The following is an 18,697-nucleotide window of genomic DNA, read 5'->3' as shown; positions in this document are numbered from 1 at the left end:
TGCTGTTGGCATCGATCTACTTGAGAGCATATTCTCTTTAAAATTTAGGAGAGGTTTGTAGTCAATCTTTAACTCGGCCGTGAAAAATCGAACATTGCCTCCCTTAGGAAAATTGTTTCCTGCAACATATGTCCAGATGTTCAAAGCCTGTTTTATGAAGAGCCTGCAACATTGCATTTTTTGCACAGCTCATAAAATAAGGTGGCTTCCACACCCCTGGCAGTCACCCTTTATGTCAGTTTCAGTTGGAAACCAAGTAGAGTATCTTTTTTCCCCTCTCTACTTCTTGCCTGAATGCCATTGGACATTGTTGCCTTTTTCTCAAAATTTCCACCTTTTTGGAAAGTTTGAAAGACACCTGCCTGCACTAAAGTTGTGTGGAAAAATGTGTTGTGGCTTTTACTTGAAACTACTTGATCTAAAGGAATCGTAAAACAAGACCAGCACCGTTCTGCCTCATTCATGTCCTTTGAAAGTAAGAATTCACCGCTCACACACCATGAGAAATAAAACCACCTAGCTTTAATATATGGTGGCAAAATCCTTTGTTGCCAACAGTTGGCTTGGGGGATGTCGGGCCTGTTGCCGACCCTCGGTCCATCTGAATCCCAACCCCCATTCAGAGACCACGGAGGCTAGAGTCTGTCCCCAAGACTTTGGCGAAAGAGATGCAGTAATGAGAGTGCCGGGCGTCCCCCAGGAAGAGGGGCCGGCCTCACTCTACCCTAGGACTTCTCTGCTCAATCAATCAATTGTATTCATTGAGAGCTTACTGTGTGCAGAGCGCAGAGTTGGTAGACAAGTTCCCTGCCCACAATGAGCTTCGGGTCTTCAGTAGGTAGAGCTTCTCCCTCTAAAGCCAAAGAGGGTCTCGGGGTCATATCTCAGCTGGTTACTTGACCCACTGTCCTGAACAACGGAGGTTGCCGATATGAAAAGCAGTGCACAGAACTGGAGATTTAAGGAAACGAGTGAACAAATGGTATTTATTTGGGAGTAGTTAACAATAAAGGCGGCCTAATAATACTAAACAGAACAGCTTTAATAGAAGTCACTTGAATGATTTCCAGGTGCTAGTACATAACCTAAAATGATTTAAGCCCACAGTGCAGAAAAGTCACAGGAAGCAGGATTTACATTTGTCCGCTCCACAGAGGAGGACGGGGCAAGGCCCAGGGAAAGGAGAGCAAGAGCAGTGTGAATCACTGCTCTCAGAGGCCAGCCATATCATAGTGCCTTAAAAGTGGTCACGGGAGCCTGGAGGGGAAAGACACTTGCCACTGGACAATACTCACCCCCCACAAATTGGCACTTTCACAATATTTTGTATTTTTCCAGTGAGACACTATTTAAAGCTTCCAAAGAGTGTACCTGGTCATTAAGGTCTCCGTTTTTTTTTTTTTTTTTAAAAAAAAGCACAAGGGAAGGCTATTTAACCGTCACCTTCTGATTTTCATATACTGTACAGCATATATTTATATCAAGAAAGAGATGGCTCTTTGCCCCTAGCCATTACACTTTGCTAAACTTTTCACTGTAGCTGTCGCTCAGTTGTTTAAATGCCAGCAGAACATTGTCATCCTCGTTCTCACACAATTCTTCTAAAGATGTCCTACAAAATAAATTCATCCAATTAGCACGACTGGCAAAACGTGGCACGTAACTGAACTCAAAATAATTAAAATTTGGGATCCTGGGCATCTCTGACCAGGGTAAATATACTTTACCTGATGGAATTGATAAGATGTGTAAAGTTTTTGAGCAGATCCCTATGAAGAGAAAAAAATGGAAATTAAGGAAGCTAGCTGGAGTTGGCTATTGAAAAATGCTAAAGTCACTCATCGTTTCATTGCTCTTAAAACCCAACAATCCCGGAGTTAAGCCAAACCCCCTAAAACTGGATACTTCAGAGTAGATCTATTTTGAATAGCCTTCCTTGTTGGAACTGTAACTTACTCTAAACCCATAAGCCAGTTTAACTGGCTACTGTGACACTTGCCTAAGATTACATTTCTTTCAAACGACCCCATTTTCTTCCTGACGGTCCCTGAGCTCTGTCTTGAATTTTTAGCTTCTGAGACTGAAAATTCAGGCAAAGAGATGCGCCAGATCAGGAAGACTACAGTAAAGGAGTCCGATACTCCCCCGTTGATGGCCGAGAACACTTTAGAATTATTCATTTAATTTTAAAAAAACATGATATACGCTGAGGTCCCTGAAAGTACAGACCAACATATCCAAATCACACATGTCTGTCACCAATAGAGGAGGACGAGATCATGTAGCTTTTCCGTGACTGCTTTGCGACTATTAGAAAACACACGAGACACTTTCCAAGGTTAGTGGAAAGAAAGTCAGCTCGGCCTGCTCTCCGTCCACTGTTATCCGACATCAAAAAGCCCAGTGAACCACCACCCCCATCATCAATTCAGTGGGACAACAATGACTTTAACTGAGAAAAAGTCGACGGGAGGAGAGGTTGGGCAGCCAATCTGAAGGCATTAGGGTGTTGTGGGCAGGGAATGTCACTGTTTATTGTTGTGTCGTACTTTCCCAAGGGCTCAGTACAGTAAGCGCTCAATAAATGAATAAATGAACTGAATGTTCGGACACCATAGGGGTAATGGCCAGAATTCCCCGCTGCTGCTCACTCAGGGCCAGGGTCTGGGACTCCTTTACCCTGGCCCAAGATCATGGCCTGCGAGTCGGACTCAAGCTTAGGTAAAGAAAATGCTGGTGTATTTTGGCCTAAAGGAAGGAGCTGAGATGAAACAGTGTGACTATGAAAGTGGAGCAAGGCGGGGTGGGTGATCAGAAGAGCATTAAGTAAGTCAATAAATACTACTGACTCTACCACTTGTCTGCTGTGTGACCTTGGGCAGGTCACTTAACTCCTCTGGGCCTCAGTTTTCTCATCGGTAAAAGGGGGATTAAGACGGATTAAGATCGCAAACCCGGTGTGGAAAATTATCTCGTACCTACCCCAGCACTTAGTACAGTGCCTGGCACACAGTGAGCATTTAACAAATATCATTAAAAAAACAACCCAATGGTATTTAGAGTGTTTCCTCTGTGCAGAGCAATGTACTAAGCGTTTGGGAGAGGAAAACAGAGTTGGCAGACATGTTGATGATGGTACTTGCTAAGCGCTTACTATGTGCCAATTACTGGGGCAGACACAAGGTTATAATAATAATGTTGGCATTTTGTTAAGCGCTATGTGCCAAGCACTGTTCTAAGCACTGGTGTCCCACGTGGGGCTCACAGTCTTCATCCCCATTTTACAGATGAGGTAACTGAGGCACAGAGAAGTGAAGTGACTTGCCTAAAGTCACACAGCTGACAAGTGGCATAGCCAGGTTTCAAACCCACGATCTCTGACTCAAGCCTGTGCTCTCTCCATTAAGCCACGCTGCTTCACGCAGACATGCTCCCTGTCCTCAAAGAACTCCCCACGCCTCCTAATGAAGGCAGCTAAACCCAGAGGATAACACACTTGAGAAAAAAGAAGGGATGCCTACCACATCTCCTGAGTCAGGAATTCCAGGGAGCCCTGTCTATAGAAGTCAAGGGCATAAGCACTGAGTGGGCATCTTCTCCCGTGTTCATCAAATTTCTTCAAATAGAACACAGGAGCGCTGGAAGAACTTACACCCACCGTTCGCAGGATCGCCTGAGAAAAGAGATCCAAAATGTGCGTCACCACTGCCGCGGGCACTTTTACCTATTTAGCTTGTAAAACAATACTGCTCTTTTGACTCTAAACATCTACTTCAGGGATGGAGAATACAGACAGAACCTGTACACATCAACCGCCACCGGTATGTCCTCAATCACAAGATTCAGAATGGTCCACGAGACAGAGGCAGAGAAAATGACCTTGCTCCAAGAAATCAAATGCGGACACACACTCACTCTTCTCCTATGCAGAACAAGAAGTGCTGGCTTCTACCGCTAAAGCTTAAACCACTTCTGTTAACATGAAAACCTCTTAGGATACGGAGTTTATAACTACACGCCCTTATTTAAAACGTTAGCCGCTGCCCTTCTAGAAGAATCAAAAAGCCTGACTCTTAAAAATAAGCAGGGAGGGTGCACAGGACTTCCAATAAAATAATATGGGAGCTTCAACCTTTCTGCAAGCGGAAGCCCTTCCAACATCATTTAGACAGTGCAGTCGGCCAACCAGTATAACATTGCTGGAGCACCCATCGTGTGCAGAACACTGTATAAGGGCTTGGGGAATTACAAGAGAATTAGGAGACGTGATAGCCACGCTCAAGAAACACGTAATCTAGCAAGGGAGATGGGCACTAAAATACATTTCCAAGGAGCAACCACTGACTCAAAATCTCTGGGGGAGGGCAGGATGGAGAATCGATGGCTGTCAGCCCGGAGCAAGGCTACAGGTTGGTTGAAAAACGGCACAGACTGCATCAGTAAGTGCTTACCAAATATCTATCATTGTTATTGTTATTATCATCAAGCATACAATGGCTCTGGTGGTAAATGACTCGGCCAAATGGCACAAGGGAGTTGGCTCTGAGTGTTTACGGCCATTCCACACGGAGAGTTTGAGGGGGTGGAACTCATGCAAACGGGAAGTTCCGATCTGTGATTCTACCTTCCGATGCCCAGAATCGGGTGAAGGGATCTGACTGCCTGGTAGACCCCACCTCGCTTGGCTAGCAACAGATCCAGTGGGCTGATACTTTTTCAAGAGCGGCAGAATAGAGAGAACAACAGCTTTCCTCCAACGGTCTACAAACAGGTAGTATTACTAGAATTACTACAAATGCAAAATCCCGTACATCGTTTACCACACTGGTATCAAAGAGATCCTGGTCCACCAGTTCAGAGAGGCAAGCGAAAGGCGAGACAGCGGTTCTGCTCTCCTTGCCGCTCAGTAAATGAGATGCCAGTTCCGAGTCCTTGAATTCTGTACCTGCAAAATCTGATCAGAACGGACAGTAAAACCCTCAGTGGGGTACGGCAAGCAGGGGCTCACGAGGCGGAGCCCCTTGTTAAACAGTTAAGACATTTCAATTCATTCATTCAATCAATCGTATTTATTGAGCCCTAACTGTGCAGAGCACTGAATGTGGGAGAGAACAATAGAACACTTAAACAGACACATTCCCTGCCCACAACAACCTTACAGTCTGGAGGACTATGGGACAGTGAGGGGCGGAAGAAGGAAGAAGCAGGGCATGAAATGCTCCCTGACATTCCTTGGCATTCCCTGGCAGCTCATTCCCAGGTTGGACTGAATGCAGGGCTAAGGAAATATGGCTCTAAGAGTAGTAATACGATGTGAAGAACACACTTTGGGATTAAATGTGCCATATAAAAATCCAAGGTTCTATTAACCTAGCCTGTAGGGTACAATTCCTGCTGACCTTATTTCGGCCCCTGAGGTACATTTTTCTTCATGCAGCTTCAGGCCCAAATTCACCATTGCTTTTGGAAAACTCCTTTGAGCAAATACGCCTTCCCCGTGAAGGTCATGCACCTGGGCCTGTGGGCTCTGGCAGTTCAGGTCTCAGGGTGGGAAAAATTCCTAAGATGAAGAAGGTCTGGCTGTCCTGGGAAGATCTCTGAGAGATCAGATCGATTCTGGAGCCGTTTTTATTTCATTTCCGACAGACTGGTGGCAGATTTCTCTAACTACTATAGCTCAGCCTGCACGCACACCGTTCCTCTAACGCCAGCTTACTCACTGTACCACGATCTTGTTTAGTACGCCACCGGCCCCTTCCCCACCTCCTCCCCATAGCCTGCAACTCCCTCCCCCTTTATACACGTCAAGCCATACCTCTCTCCACCTCGCAGTCAATACTAAGGTCACATCTCCTTTGAGCAGACTTCCTTGACTAAGATCTCTTTTCCCCAGGCTCATTCTCCCTTCTGCATCATCTATGCATTTGAATTTCTGAGCTTAAGGCATTTTAGCACTTATGAACATATCTTTAAATTATATATTTTACATTGTTTAATTATATTATTCTGTCTCCCCCTCTAGACTTCAAGATCATTACTGAAGGGGAACGTGTCCGCTAATTCTGGTATATTATACTCTCCCAAGCATAGTACAGTGTTCTACACATAATATGCTCTCAAGCAGGGTCTAGTAGTATGATTCCAAAAACAATACATTAGATTGCCTAACTATGTTTGCCCTGAGCATTCCCCCCCCATTAGAAAATTATTTCTTGGCTGCTTACTAGAGCAACCCCTAGTGAAGCTGTGTGATTATATATACGTTTTTCATGAAAAACAGAGATGCCTTAAACCCAACCAGCCTACTGGCTTTTTCCTCCACATCGACCAGAATGAATCCACCGGCCAAGCCTCAGCAGGTTTGCACGTTTCCGGGACCAGATCTCCACGAGTCTTACCAATTCCCGACAGAGGCAGCTTGCATTCTTGTTTCATGTCAGCCAGTTTGGAGACTGTAAGCAGGAAATAGCCAAAGTTCTTCTGGATTTTGCTATTGTACTCCTCAACTGCGGCGGCGAAGTCTTCCGGGAGATCGCCTAGGAACTCCTGAAACAAGATTGAGCTGAGAGTGTTACTTCTCCTAACCATCACTGCCCGGGCGCTCCATCTGCCTTCTGGTAACTGGGCCGATCCACATGCAAACAGTGGACCAGGCTGGAAGCCAGAGAGCCAGGCCTCCTGCTCCCTCCCATCTCCAGCTGCCACCGCTCCCCACAGACCCCCTTCTCTGGGAGGCAGGTCTGCTGGCTGTACCTCCTCTCCCTCCTACCCTCCGCTGGGGTGAATGCCAGGCTCAACACATGCCCAGTCATTCAATCTGCCCTTTCAGGGTCAGGGGTGGTGAGAACAAGAGAAAGTGGGAGTGGTAAGAAGGCGGGGAATGGAGAGCCCAGAGGGAAGAAAAAGAAATGGAGGGAAAAGGGAAAGAGAGCAGATAAAAAAGGAGAAAAGTAGCAGAGTGATAGAGAGGTCAAGGGGAGAGACACCAGCAGAGAAAGACAGAAAAGGAGGACAAAATGGGGAAGAGAGGCAGAGTGGCCAATCGAGATGTGAAGAAGGATTCAGAGAAGAACAACGGATGAGAGGGAAAGACAGAAAGGGAAACTGGCTGTTAGAAAGAAAGGAAAATAAGAAAGGGGTACTAAGGAGATGACCGAAGATGAGCTAGGCAGGACAGAGGAACAAACACAGCCCTTCACAGAATGATAGGTAAAATGAGAGGAAGAAATGGACCAAGCACAAGAGGTGAAGGCCACAGAGGGAGAGTGGCAAGGAAAGAATTACAAGAGGGGGAAGGAAAAAGTTAAAAGAGGAAAAATACAGCACCTTGAATACCACCTTGAATTTGAAGGGCACTTTTTATTTTTCCAAAGCGCTTTCACAAATGTTATCTCATTTTATTCTCACAACATCCCTGTGAGGTAGGGAGAGGCAGGTATTATTATTCCTATTTTACAAATGAGGAAATTGAGGCACAGAGGTCAACACAGCAGGCCAGCGGCAGAGCTGGAATGAGAGCCCAAGCCTCCTGACTCCCAGACCTCTGCTTTTTCCACCAGGGCATGCTGCATTATCCTGGCAAAACTCAGATCCGCTAGTAGCTTGTACTAGAGTATTCGATTAATTGTGGCACACGTCATGTGATCGGTTCCGTGAACTATCAAAAATTAGATGCAAAATAACGATGATGACGCAGACTCCCATCGTAAGCCACGGGCCAGCCACAAACGCTTTGGGACTGAGAACCTGGGAGAAGGAATTGATTCTAGTGCTAATGGTTTGCATGGCGCCACCCTCCCCTCTGCCAGTAGTGTTACTGCCGGGGCCTGGAGGGCAACGAGCAAGTAGGCAGGAGGGCAGCACGTGGTGATGTGAAGAGTGTCTTTTTTTATGTGCTACACCGATTTAGGGCCAAAATGACCACAGGTTATTGCTGATACCAAAATCCCCTGGGCCACCAGGTGAGTGCCAAGATAGCCAGCTCTGTAGCCGTTAGCATCTTTGTCATCCACTTTAGAAAGCCATTTTCCAGATTCCTGCTCAGCCTTTTTTGACATAAGATGCTGTTGGTGGTTCTTCAGTCAGAAATATTCTTAATTAGACTGTGAGCCCCACGTGGAACAGGGACTGGGTCTGGCCTGAACGACCTGTATCTATCCCAGGGCTGAGACCAGTGCCGGACACACAGTAAGCACTTAATATAATAATAGTAATAGTAATAATAATAATAATAATAATAATTCATTACTGATGGCCCAGACCCAGGAAACATCCCACTGCTTCCAGCTACTTCACACCCCCCACTCCATCCAACTCAAACCCAGTGAGTTGAGGGATGTCCATTTCATTAATATTCAAATCTTCTAAATTTTGGAACTAATTAACATTTTTGGTAATGACTATTGTTTCAACAAAAACAATGCCCCACTTAAATACCCCCGACAATTAAAAATTAAAATGGTTGTAAACTGCTTGTTACCTCTGATTGGCAAACCGTCGAGGACGGCAAATATTGTCTTCCAAAAAGATTTGCTAGGATGAGCACTAGTGTTTCCATTATATCTTCAGAGAAAACCTTTGAGCCTATTTAATAAAAAAAATCATGGTTAGGAAAGTGTCAATTTAATTCATTTAATGGTATTTACTGACTGGCTAACGTGTGCAGAACACTACATTAGGCATTTGGGAGAGTACAATGAAATTATAAGAGATGAAGGCTGCCTGCAAGGAGTCTACAGTCAGATGAAAGAAACAGGCAGACATAAATTCAAAACCTATAGTGAGGGAGAAAATATATAGCTTCAAAAGGGCAGAGTATGGAAAAATGGTCCCTAAAATCATCCTACACCTTATTAAAAGTCAAACATCAGTTTAAATTCAAGTCATCACTGTAGTTACAGCCTTTATGGTCTGTAGTTATTTCAACATTCCTTGCTGCACCATAGGCGCCCCAGCAAGGAGAGCTTAGCTTGCAGGGCAGCGATGGAACCTTCCAGTTATCATGGGGAGAAAAGGAAGAAGGGGACTCAGCGCCCGAGGGCCCTGAACAACTTGGTCCCCAAAGAAGAACATACTCAATAGAGAACAGAGAAGCAGCAGTGTAGCCTAGTGGATAGAGACAGGCCTAAGTATCAAAAGGACCTGGGTTCTAATCCCACCCTGCCACTTGTTTGTTCTTGTCTGTCTCCCCCGATTAGACTGTAAGCCAGTCAAACGGCAGGGACCGTCTCTATCTGTTGCCGACTTGTTCATTCCAAGCGCTTAGTACAGTGCTCTGCACATAGTAAGCGCTCAATAAATACTATTGAATGAATGAATGAACTTGTTTGTTGTGTGACTTTGGGCAAGTGACTTAAATTCTCTGGGCCTCAGTTTCCTCTTCTTTAAAATGGGGATAAGACTTGTGAGCCCCTTGTGGGACATGGACTGTGTCCAACCCGATCAGCTTGTTTCTACCCCAGCAATTAGTACGGTGGCTGGCACATAGTAAGTAAGGCCTTAAGTACCATTAAAAAGAAACAGAGGCCAGAAGAGGTGAGCCGAGGGACTTCCTCCCCTCTCAATGTCTGCTTTGTTCTCCAACAGACAGAGAAGGGGAAATCCTGGTCTGGACTGAAGGGTGATGGGAAGAGGTTAGTTGGCTGCATGCGCCCCTCCTTCTGGGGAGATGTGCCATCCTTCTCCTACCTCTGTAGTTTCCTTAAGCACCACAGGAAACCCCATCCCTGGCTCTCATGTTCTTGGACTTCATGTTAACACACTGACCGTGGCATTATGGAGACCAAAGAGACTCAAAAATCAAGGACTCTCCAAAATCATCTAATGACGTTGCCAGAGATAATCTCTGGGCAGATGGAAATGGGGTCAAATGAGGCTGTACTATCTGGCCTCTTGTGAACTTCCTCTCAGCGCTTGACTCTCCAGGAAAAGCATGTGCGACTGCCATCTTTTCCCTACAGATATACGGATGATTGACTGAACAACACACTAATGAAAACCTAAAAAGTGCACATCTAAGACAATAATTGCCACCTTCTCTCTCCACAGGATATGTCAAGAGAGAAACTAACTCCTTGAGTGGAAACATTCCTTGGCATTTACAGTTAACATGATTACGGGACCAATGACTGCTCATTTCCCTACTATTAACGAAAATAACTTGAAGGAAAACAACCTCATTATGAGCACTCACAGATACTACACCTCTGATGCATGAAACCGGAGAAATCAAATTGAAGGTCCACGGTTACTGCCGGCATCTACACTCTTTGTTAGAGGAAGAGAAGATTCACTTACCCTCTTGGGTTGGCTTACACAACTTGTGAAATAAGCCCCTCTCGAGAAAGCTCACGAACACAAAATTTGAAGGCTTGTGTTTGTGCAAACTGGCCACCAGTTCAGAAAATCCCCTGGGGTTGCATTCTTGATCCAGATATCCCTGTAAATGAAGTCAGGAATCAGGCTTTAGTTGTCAGGGGATTGCTCCTTGGCTTTAATACTCATCCTTAATCAATTAATCCTCTCTGGTCTGCAACTCCATCCCCCTTCATATTCGACACATAATCACTCTCTCCCCTTGCAGAGCAGAGCAGAGCAGGGCAGAGCAGAGCGGTATTTATTGAGCGCTTACTATGTGCAGAGCACTGTACTAAACTCTTGGAATGTACAAATCGGTAACAGATAGAGACAGTCCCTGCCCATTGATGGGCTCACAGTCTAATCGGGGGAGACAGACAAAAACAATAGCAATAAATAGAATCAAGGGGATGTACATCTCATTAAAACAATAGCAATAAATAGAATCAAGGTGATGTACATCTCATTAACAAAATAAATAGGGCAATAAAAAATATATACAAATGAGCAGACAAGCACAATGCTGAGGGGAGGGGAAGGGAGAGGGGGAGGAGCAGAAGGAAAGGAGAGGAAAAAGGGGGCTTAGCTGAGGGGAGGTGAAGTGGGGGGTAGAGGGGCAGTTAAGGGGGCAGAGGGAAAAGGGGAAGCTTATTCTGGGAAGGCCTCTTGGAGGAGGTGAGCTCTAAGTAGGGCTTTGAAGAGGGGAAGAGAATTAGTTTGGCAGAGGTGAGGAGGGAGGGCATTCCAGGACAGCTGGAGGACGTGGCCCAGGGGTCGACAGCGGAATAGGCGAGAAGTGGGGACGGTGAGGAGGTGGGCGGCGGAGGAGCGGAGCATGAGGGGTGGGCAGTAGAAGGAGAAAAGGGGTGAGGTAGGAGGGGGCAAGGTGATGGAGAGCCTTGTAGCCCAGAGTGAGTTTTTGTTTCGTGCGGAGGTCGATAGGCAACCACTGGAGGTTTTTAAGAAAGGGAGTGACATGCCCAGAGCATTTCTGCAGGAAGATGATCCGGGCAGCAGAATGAAGAATAGACTAGAGTGGGGAGAGACAGGAGGAAGGGAGATCCGAGAGGAGGCTGACAATACTCCAGTCGGGATATTATGAGAGCTAGTACCATCACGATAGCAGTTTGAATGGAGAGGAAAGGGTGGATCTTGGTGATAATGTAAAGGTGAGATCGGCAGGCCTTGGTGACGGATTGGATGCTTGGGGTGAATGAGAGAGCCGAGTCAAGGATGACACCAAGGTTGCGGGCTCGAGAGACGGGAAGGATGGTCGTACTGTCCACGGTGACAGACAAATCAGGGAGAGGTCAGGGCTTGGGAGGGAAGAGAAGGAGCTCAGTTTTGGACATGTTGAGTTTTAGGTGGTGGGCAGACATCCGCATAGAGATGTCCCGGAGACAGGAGAAGATACGAGCCTGAAGGGAGGGGGAGAGGACAGGGGCAGAGATGTAGATCTGTGTGTCATCTGCACAGAGATGATAGTTGAAGCCGTGAGAGCGAATGAGTTCACCAAGGGAGTGAGTGTAGATGGAGAACAGAAGAGGGCCAAGAACTGACCCTTGAGGAACCCCAACAGTTAGAGGATGGGAGGGGGAGGAGGAGCCTATTAAAAGCCCATTTCTGCCAAGAGGTCTTCCCTGATTAAACCATCACTTCCTCATCTCCTACTCCCTTTTGTGTTGCCCTTACACTAGGATTTGCACCCTTTATTCACCCCACCCCAAGCCCCATTGCATTTATGTGCCTATCCATAATTTAGTTATTTGTTTATATTAATGCCTATTTTCCCCTCTAAACCGTGAGCTCGATGTGGACCAATTCTGTAGATAAAGCACTTCCAAGCACCTAGTACAGTATGCTGCACACAGTAAATGCTCAATAACAAAACTATTTGATAAACTGATTGAGCGCTTACTATGTGCAGAGCATTGTCCTAAGCCCTTGGGAGAGTACAACATAACAGAGCTGGCAGACACGTTCCCTTCACACAAAAAGCTTACAGTCTTGGGGGAGTGGGGGGGAGGAGGGAGATCTATCCTTTTCCGTCTCTCTGTAAAGTGATTGAATTCACAAGACAGACCCCAAATCAACTGCTTTTTGACCTCCCTTCTCAATCTTCTCACCTCAACCCTTGTCAGTCAACTAGCGAGTCACCTGCACTCCCGTGTGAGGAGAGTCATTGGGGGGGTTTCATAAAACATTAGAGGGATGTTGGGGAAAGAAGACATTTGGGGTCGAAGAGAAGGTCAGGACTGGAGGTACAGCTCTGAGAGTCAGTTACCTACAAGTTACGAAAGCCAGCAGAAGAGCAGAGGGTCCTAGGCTGTTAGATGCCTACTCTAAGCTGGCTATGGAAGGTTGCAAAGGAAGCAGAGAAGTGGCAAACGATGGCCCAGGAAGCCTCTCCCCTCCCTTCTGACACCACCAAGTCACAGTCGAATGGAGTATAGCCTAGTGGGAAGAGGACAGGACTAGGAATCAGGCAACCTGGGTTCTAATCCCAGCTTTGCCACTTGTCCATTTTATGACCTAAGGTAAATCACTTTACTCTCTGTGCTTCAGTTACCCCATCTGTAAAATAGGAATTAAATCCTACTCCCTCCTACTTAGAATAGGAGCTCCACATGAGACAGGGACTGTGTCCAACCTGGTTATTATGTACCTTCCCTAGTGCTTTTTACTGTGCCCAGAACACAGTAAGCACTTACACACCATGAACAAAATCCCATTTGTTCACAACTCTTAGGTCCAAAAATCTTATGGCATTTGTAGGATAACTCATCAGATTGCTAAAAAAGAAGGGAAGGGGAAGGAAACAGAATGGGAACACACTGAAGCGGGAGAGGAGACGAGAAGCTGATCCTCAGGGAAAGCAAGAAACTTCAACATCGAACCATCAGATACACCCGGAATGACCAAGGGCCTGTTGCCTCCAGTCCCGAGGGACGACTGATGGCATGGCTCACTTTGTAACGGAAGAGGTACCAGCTCTCTCGAAGATGACAGCACAGCTCTGAGTTTGCCACAGGACACAGCAAGCCCAGAGGTGCCGGGTCATGAAGTGCCCACCCCAGAAGTCTTAGGATGGAGCCCTGGCAAACGCCGACCCAAAATAAGCATGAGCTGACAGATGAGGCTGTGGTGGAAACTGACAAGAGTTATGGGTACACTGTAGAACCGAACCATTTCTCCCCTCTGAGCCCAATGTCCAGTTTTTCCCACCCCACCCCACCACATCCTCTACTATTGAAGGTCTTCTTTTTTCTCACTGAGATGGACGGAAGACTTCAAACGGTAGATTCACCACTTACCTCTTTAATAAGAAACTGCAAGGAAAATATAAAGTACACTTTTAACAGTTCTGTGATCTTCTCTTTTCTGAAGGCCATCAATGGATGCTGCAGGACAGACAACACCTGAGAAACAAACCAGACAATCCCCATATTTTGACTTGTGAAAATGCTGACTTTCAGAGGAGAACCTACATATCTACACTGCCAACTTAATATGGTTCAAATATGTGACATTTACCATTAAATTGATTGTAAGACAGTGGCATGAGTGAAGTGCACCATAAGACACTTTCCCATTTTTCTCCATCACTCCACAGCACTAATCTGAATCCAGTCTTAGGACTCTGGATTTCAATTCCTCAGTTGATTCATGGAGGGAAAAAAACACCTCACAGCACATCCCTGAATTTGGTCTATCCATATGTCCACACCTCTTCTGTCCTTTCTTGACTTGCTGAGATGCCCCAAAGTCAGGGCTAGAAAGTATGGGGACATCAGGCTCTGATGAGTTCCCTGCTACTAAAATCCCATTCAAATTAAGGTTTGGACTTCACACCCAAAGAGAAAGCGTTCGTGATAGCACATACCTTGGCCTTGGCATCCTCCTTGTCATCGGCCTTTGCGGCCAGAAGCATGAGTCGCAGGACCAGGGAAATGTTCAGAGGGAACTGGCCTTTTAGCAGCGGGACGTTAGACTTCAACAGCTGCCCAACTTTGGGCAACGGAATATCGTAGAAGAAGACATTTCCTATCAGGTCTTCGCCTCGTCTTCCTGCACGCCCGGACATCTAAAGGGAGTTCCAATGAAGATGTCAATATTTGGAGGGAGTGGGGTGGGTGGGAGTGATGAAATCTGTGTTGCCTGGAGGAAGATTGGGTTCAATAACGAGGCCCAGTTCTCTGAGGAGTAACAAGAAATGCCAAAAAACACAAACCCACAGAAAACTTCCACTGTTGGTTTAAAGACTTTTTGCTTGGGTGGTGACGGTGGCCAGGGAAGAAGATAGAGAGAATCTCCATGTCTTTCACTTAAAGGTGCAGAAGGGTGAAGCATGGGGACATCAGAGGTGAGAAGCACCTTCACGGTCACCCCACAGTCCCCCGGATGGAAGCACCAGCAAAACAGACAGCTCTAGACCGTCTAGATTTGCTGCGGGCAGTGAATGTGTCTGTTTAATGATAATAATAATAACGGTATTTGTTAAGCACTTACTATGTGCAGAACACTGTTCTAAGTGCTGGAGTAGATACAGGGTAATCAGATTGTCCCCCATGGGGCTCACATTTTTTAATCCCCATTTGTACAGATGAGGTAACTGAGGCACAGGGAAGTTAAGTGACTTGCCCAAGGTCACTCAGCAGACAAGTGGCAGAGTCGGGATTAGAACCCATGACCTCTGACTCCTAAACCCGGGCTCTTGCCACTGAGCCATGCTGCTTCTCTAAGTTTATTGTTCTACTGTACTCTCCCAAGCCCTTAGTACAGTGCTCTGCACACAGTAAGCACTCAAATATAACTGAATGAACAGAGAATCCACTCTGCTGGTGGGCTGGGGGGGAAGGGCAGTGAAGGGGTCTGCTGCCCCGAGGAGCCTACCAGCTTCCCATTCCAGAGTCTCTCATCTATCTGGGGGTTCTGGGCTGGGTTCTGAGTGCCCTCCAGAGAATCTCCTCAGGGTCGTCCACCGCCTGGCACTGCCACCCTCTAGGCCACCGTGGGCCTAGACCACACTCGCCTCATGACAGGATCTGGCCAGGGCCACTACTCTGCAGCGTTTTACAGCTGGCTGAGCTGTGTCCCCTCAGATTCCTTCCAAAGGGCAGGGGGAACGTTAGCATCCAGAATGTCAGTCTGCTTGTCGCTGTGTAAGCAGGGAGGGTGACAGCATCTAAAATGGTTGTTCCACCAGAAACATATCATGCTGGTGGTAATTCACTGGGTGGCCGGGGGGCGGGCAGGGGTGAACTGGCTATATGCCCATTGTTAATGGGGCAGTCACGGGGGCAGGAAATTTTATAGGGAAATTTTATAGGGAAATTTAGTTTCCCCAAATTCTATCCACGAGACAGAAAATGAATTTTCTTTTAGATTGGCATGGCTCCTGGTTAACGCCCGAGCATATTCCCGTCATGGGCCCTGTTTGCCTAGAAGTTTGGAAAGCTTCTGTTAAACTTGAGGGAATACCATATGTGTGGGACCAACAGCAATTGCACAAAATGTGAAGGGAGCCACTTCTCAGGCACATCTCTTAAGTAACCCTATCCATATTCTTTGATCCATCTTCAAACCTCTGTTGGCCATATATCATCACTTATTTTATTAATTTCAAAGGGTAGAGTGCAAAAAATTATGGAGGTCGATACGCTAAATTACAGTGACGACATGTGTTACCTACTGCGCCTATCAATTCACTAGCAAGAGCTTTTCTTACTCCTTTCTATATCTGCAGGAAAATCTTTGATCTTGGAAAGGGGGTAGGGGTGTGGGGGGTGGGAGGGAAGGGTGAGGAGGGTGGATGGTGGGGGGGGTTGTGGGTTGGATGGGTGTGTGTGTGGTGTGTGTATGTAAAACACAAAAAAAGTGGCACCTGTCTGTAATTGAGGGAATCCAGAAAGACGGAATCTTGAGGGAAGACAACAGATTTGCACGGCATGTTAATACCCAAAGCCAGGGTTCCAGTAGCCGTCACAACCTGTAAGGAAATGAAAAACATATTCAGATCTATTAGAATTGCTTTTGTAAAGGTTTTCACCTCCTCACCGTCCCCCGTTCTTGCCAATCCCACCGTCGACCCCTGGGCCACGTCCTCCCGCTGTCCTGGAATGCCCTCCCTCATCTCCGCCAAACTAATTCTCTTCCCCTCTTCAAAACCCTACTGAGAGCTCACCTCCTCCAAGAGGCCTTCCCAGACGGAGCTTTCCTTTTCCCTCTGCTGCCTCTCTACCCCACCCCCTTCACCTCCCCTCAGCTAAGCCCCCTTTTCCCCCCCTTTCCCTCTGCTCCTCCCCTCTCCCTTCCCCTCCCCTCAGCACTGTGCTCGTCCGCTCATTTTATCACCCTATTTATTTTGTTAATGAGATGTACATCCCCTTGATTCTATTTATTTCAATTGTTTTTGTCTGTCTGTCTCCCCCGATTAGACTGTGAGCCCATCAATGGGCAGGGACCGTCTCTGTTGCCAATTTGTACATTCCAAGCACTTAATACAGTGCTCTGCACATAGTAAGCGCTCAATAAATACTATTGAATGAATGAATGAATGAATGAAATAAGCAATTTTTTTCAAGGCACCCTAAAGGAGCATATCATCCAAGGCAAACACCATGAACCCAAATGTGAGCACACATCAGGGGTTGCTGGGTTAAAATGGGTAAAAGGAAGACCTCGCAACAGAAGTCTAGCTCTGAGATCACTCAAAAACTGAATCCTAAGGGTGTCTATTTCATTTCTCACAAAAATGATCACTTTTTTTTAAAAAATGCTATTATTTTTATTATCTTCATTATTATTATTATTAGTTGACCAACCTTGATATATCCCAGCCTGAAGAGCATCTCCACCACTTGTCTCTCTCGGATTCTCATGAATTCATGATGGTAGCCGATGCCACGGAGTGCCAGATCAGTCAGTACTTTGCCATTTGCCGAATACTTGAGTCGACTAAAGATTTTGGTCCAGGTCTAAAAATGGGAATTTAAAAATTTTAATCGCAATATATTTGGAATAATTATGAAATGCAACAAAGAAAATAAGCATAAGGCAAACTATTTCTTTTATCATGATGCCTGCATACCAAAATCAAGGGCAATTATACAGGGGAGTTAAGTCTGGTAATAACAGCGGCAAGAGAGGAAGAAAAGAAGGAAAGTAGAAGAGAAGGCAGAGAAAGGCAAGAAGGCACTTGAGCTTGCATCTCCTGCTTCTATTGTGCCCTCCCAAATGCAGCATTCATTAGGCAATCAATGAAGTTCTGTAAACCAGGCCAACACTATCCTTTTAGTAACAAAACTTCCTCACCACATTGGGACCCTGTTTCTTCAGTGTTACTACACTGTGACCTTTCCTCTCTGTCTGCTGGGAACACACCACTTTCAGCTTACAATTACCAGTAGGTGGTACAATATAATGAATATATTATTTTCTCCTCTAAAAATGTACGGACGGGTGGAGGGGGGAAAGGATTACGTGGTGAAGGCCATTATGTGAGTAAATGCGGTGATTGCAACTGTTATTCTCCCATTGATAGTGACAGAGAAGCACAATGCACTCCTGGGAATTTAGCCAGCTTGTTAGCATGCTTTTTGTTCCTTCAAATTTTCCCAGTGTGACGGGCACCTTAACTCCCTTTATTCTATAAATCTTTGGTCTTGCAAACTTATGGGTACTTTCAGGAACTAAGCCCCTCAGTCAGCAAGAGAAACCGGCTTGAAGTTTTTAAGCGACACAGTAAAGACTATTTACCGTGTAAGCTTTAAGAGTAACATGCTCACGATCCCATGAAAGGGGTAAAACGAAGTATCTTCTTCAGAGCTGTGTTTTTGTGGGTTATGCACAAGGAGCCCCATGCAAAAGGGCAAAAACCACCTCTCCTGGTTCTCTTCCCTCATTCTTCCTCACGATGCCCTAAAAAATCCAGATCTACCTGAACCCATCTGGTCAGGATTGCTCCCGCTCACGGCCCATGCCCGGGGTCCGCGTCAGTCAAGAGAGAACCATCCGAGATGGCGTAGGCAGACCAGGGATGACCACTTATCCAAAGCGGCAGGCCTGGGTCCAGAATTTCTAACCCAAGTGGGTTGTGGGCCCAATAGACCAGGAATGTCCCAGGGGTCCAGACTGCTCAGCCCCATAAACTGTAATGAGCAGGGAGAGACTTGACCTGTCATTCTAGAGAGCTCAACACTGGCAGTTAGGAAGGCCAAGTGCAGAGCATCAAGTAAGCAGGAGCGGATCGTTCCAGGGGCCCCCATCTACTCTCTCTGCCCACTGAGGAAGCGGGATGGGGTTATCGGTGCACGGCTAATTTAGTGCATGACCTGTAGGA

At 46.3% G+C, this 18,697-nt stretch overlaps 1 protein-coding gene across 2 annotated transcripts in view; it reads right to left on the bottom strand.

Moving 5' to 3' along the window:
• Positions 1–958: 958 nt before the first annotated feature.
• LOC100077504 (probable ATP-dependent RNA helicase DDX60) overlaps positions 959–18,697 on the bottom strand; it is a 61,829-nt gene continuing 44,090 nt past the window's right edge. For both annotated transcript variants that reach the window (XM_029076584.2, XM_029076583.1), the window contains exons 28-38: positions 17,181–17,333; positions 16,241–16,345; positions 14,240–14,440; positions 13,671–13,775; positions 10,297–10,438; positions 8,480–8,583; positions 6,399–6,546; positions 4,812–4,954; positions 3,522–3,673; positions 1,728–1,769; positions 959–1,612 (exon numbers count right to left, since the gene is read on the bottom strand). In XM_029076584.2, coding sequence (XP_028932417.1) covers positions 1,513–1,612; positions 1,728–1,769; positions 3,522–3,673; positions 4,812–4,954; positions 6,399–6,546; positions 8,480–8,583; positions 10,297–10,438; positions 13,671–13,775; positions 14,240–14,440; positions 16,241–16,345; positions 17,181–17,333 — 1,395 coding nt within the window. In that variant the 3' untranslated portion in view covers positions 959–1,512. The remainder of the gene's footprint in view (positions 1,613–1,727; positions 1,770–3,521; positions 3,674–4,811; positions 4,955–6,398; positions 6,547–8,479; positions 8,584–10,296; positions 10,439–13,670; positions 13,776–14,239; positions 14,441–16,240; positions 16,346–17,180; positions 17,334–18,697) is intronic.

The sequence above is a fragment of the Ornithorhynchus anatinus genome, chromosome 12 (genome assembly GCF_004115215.2).
Source record: "Ornithorhynchus anatinus isolate Pmale09 chromosome 12, mOrnAna1.pri.v4, whole genome shotgun sequence".
Taxonomy (NCBI): Eukaryota; Metazoa; Chordata; class Mammalia; order Monotremata; family Ornithorhynchidae; genus Ornithorhynchus; species Ornithorhynchus anatinus.
Note: the sequence above shows the minus strand (reverse complement) of the source record. Positions and strands in the feature narration are given on the sequence as shown.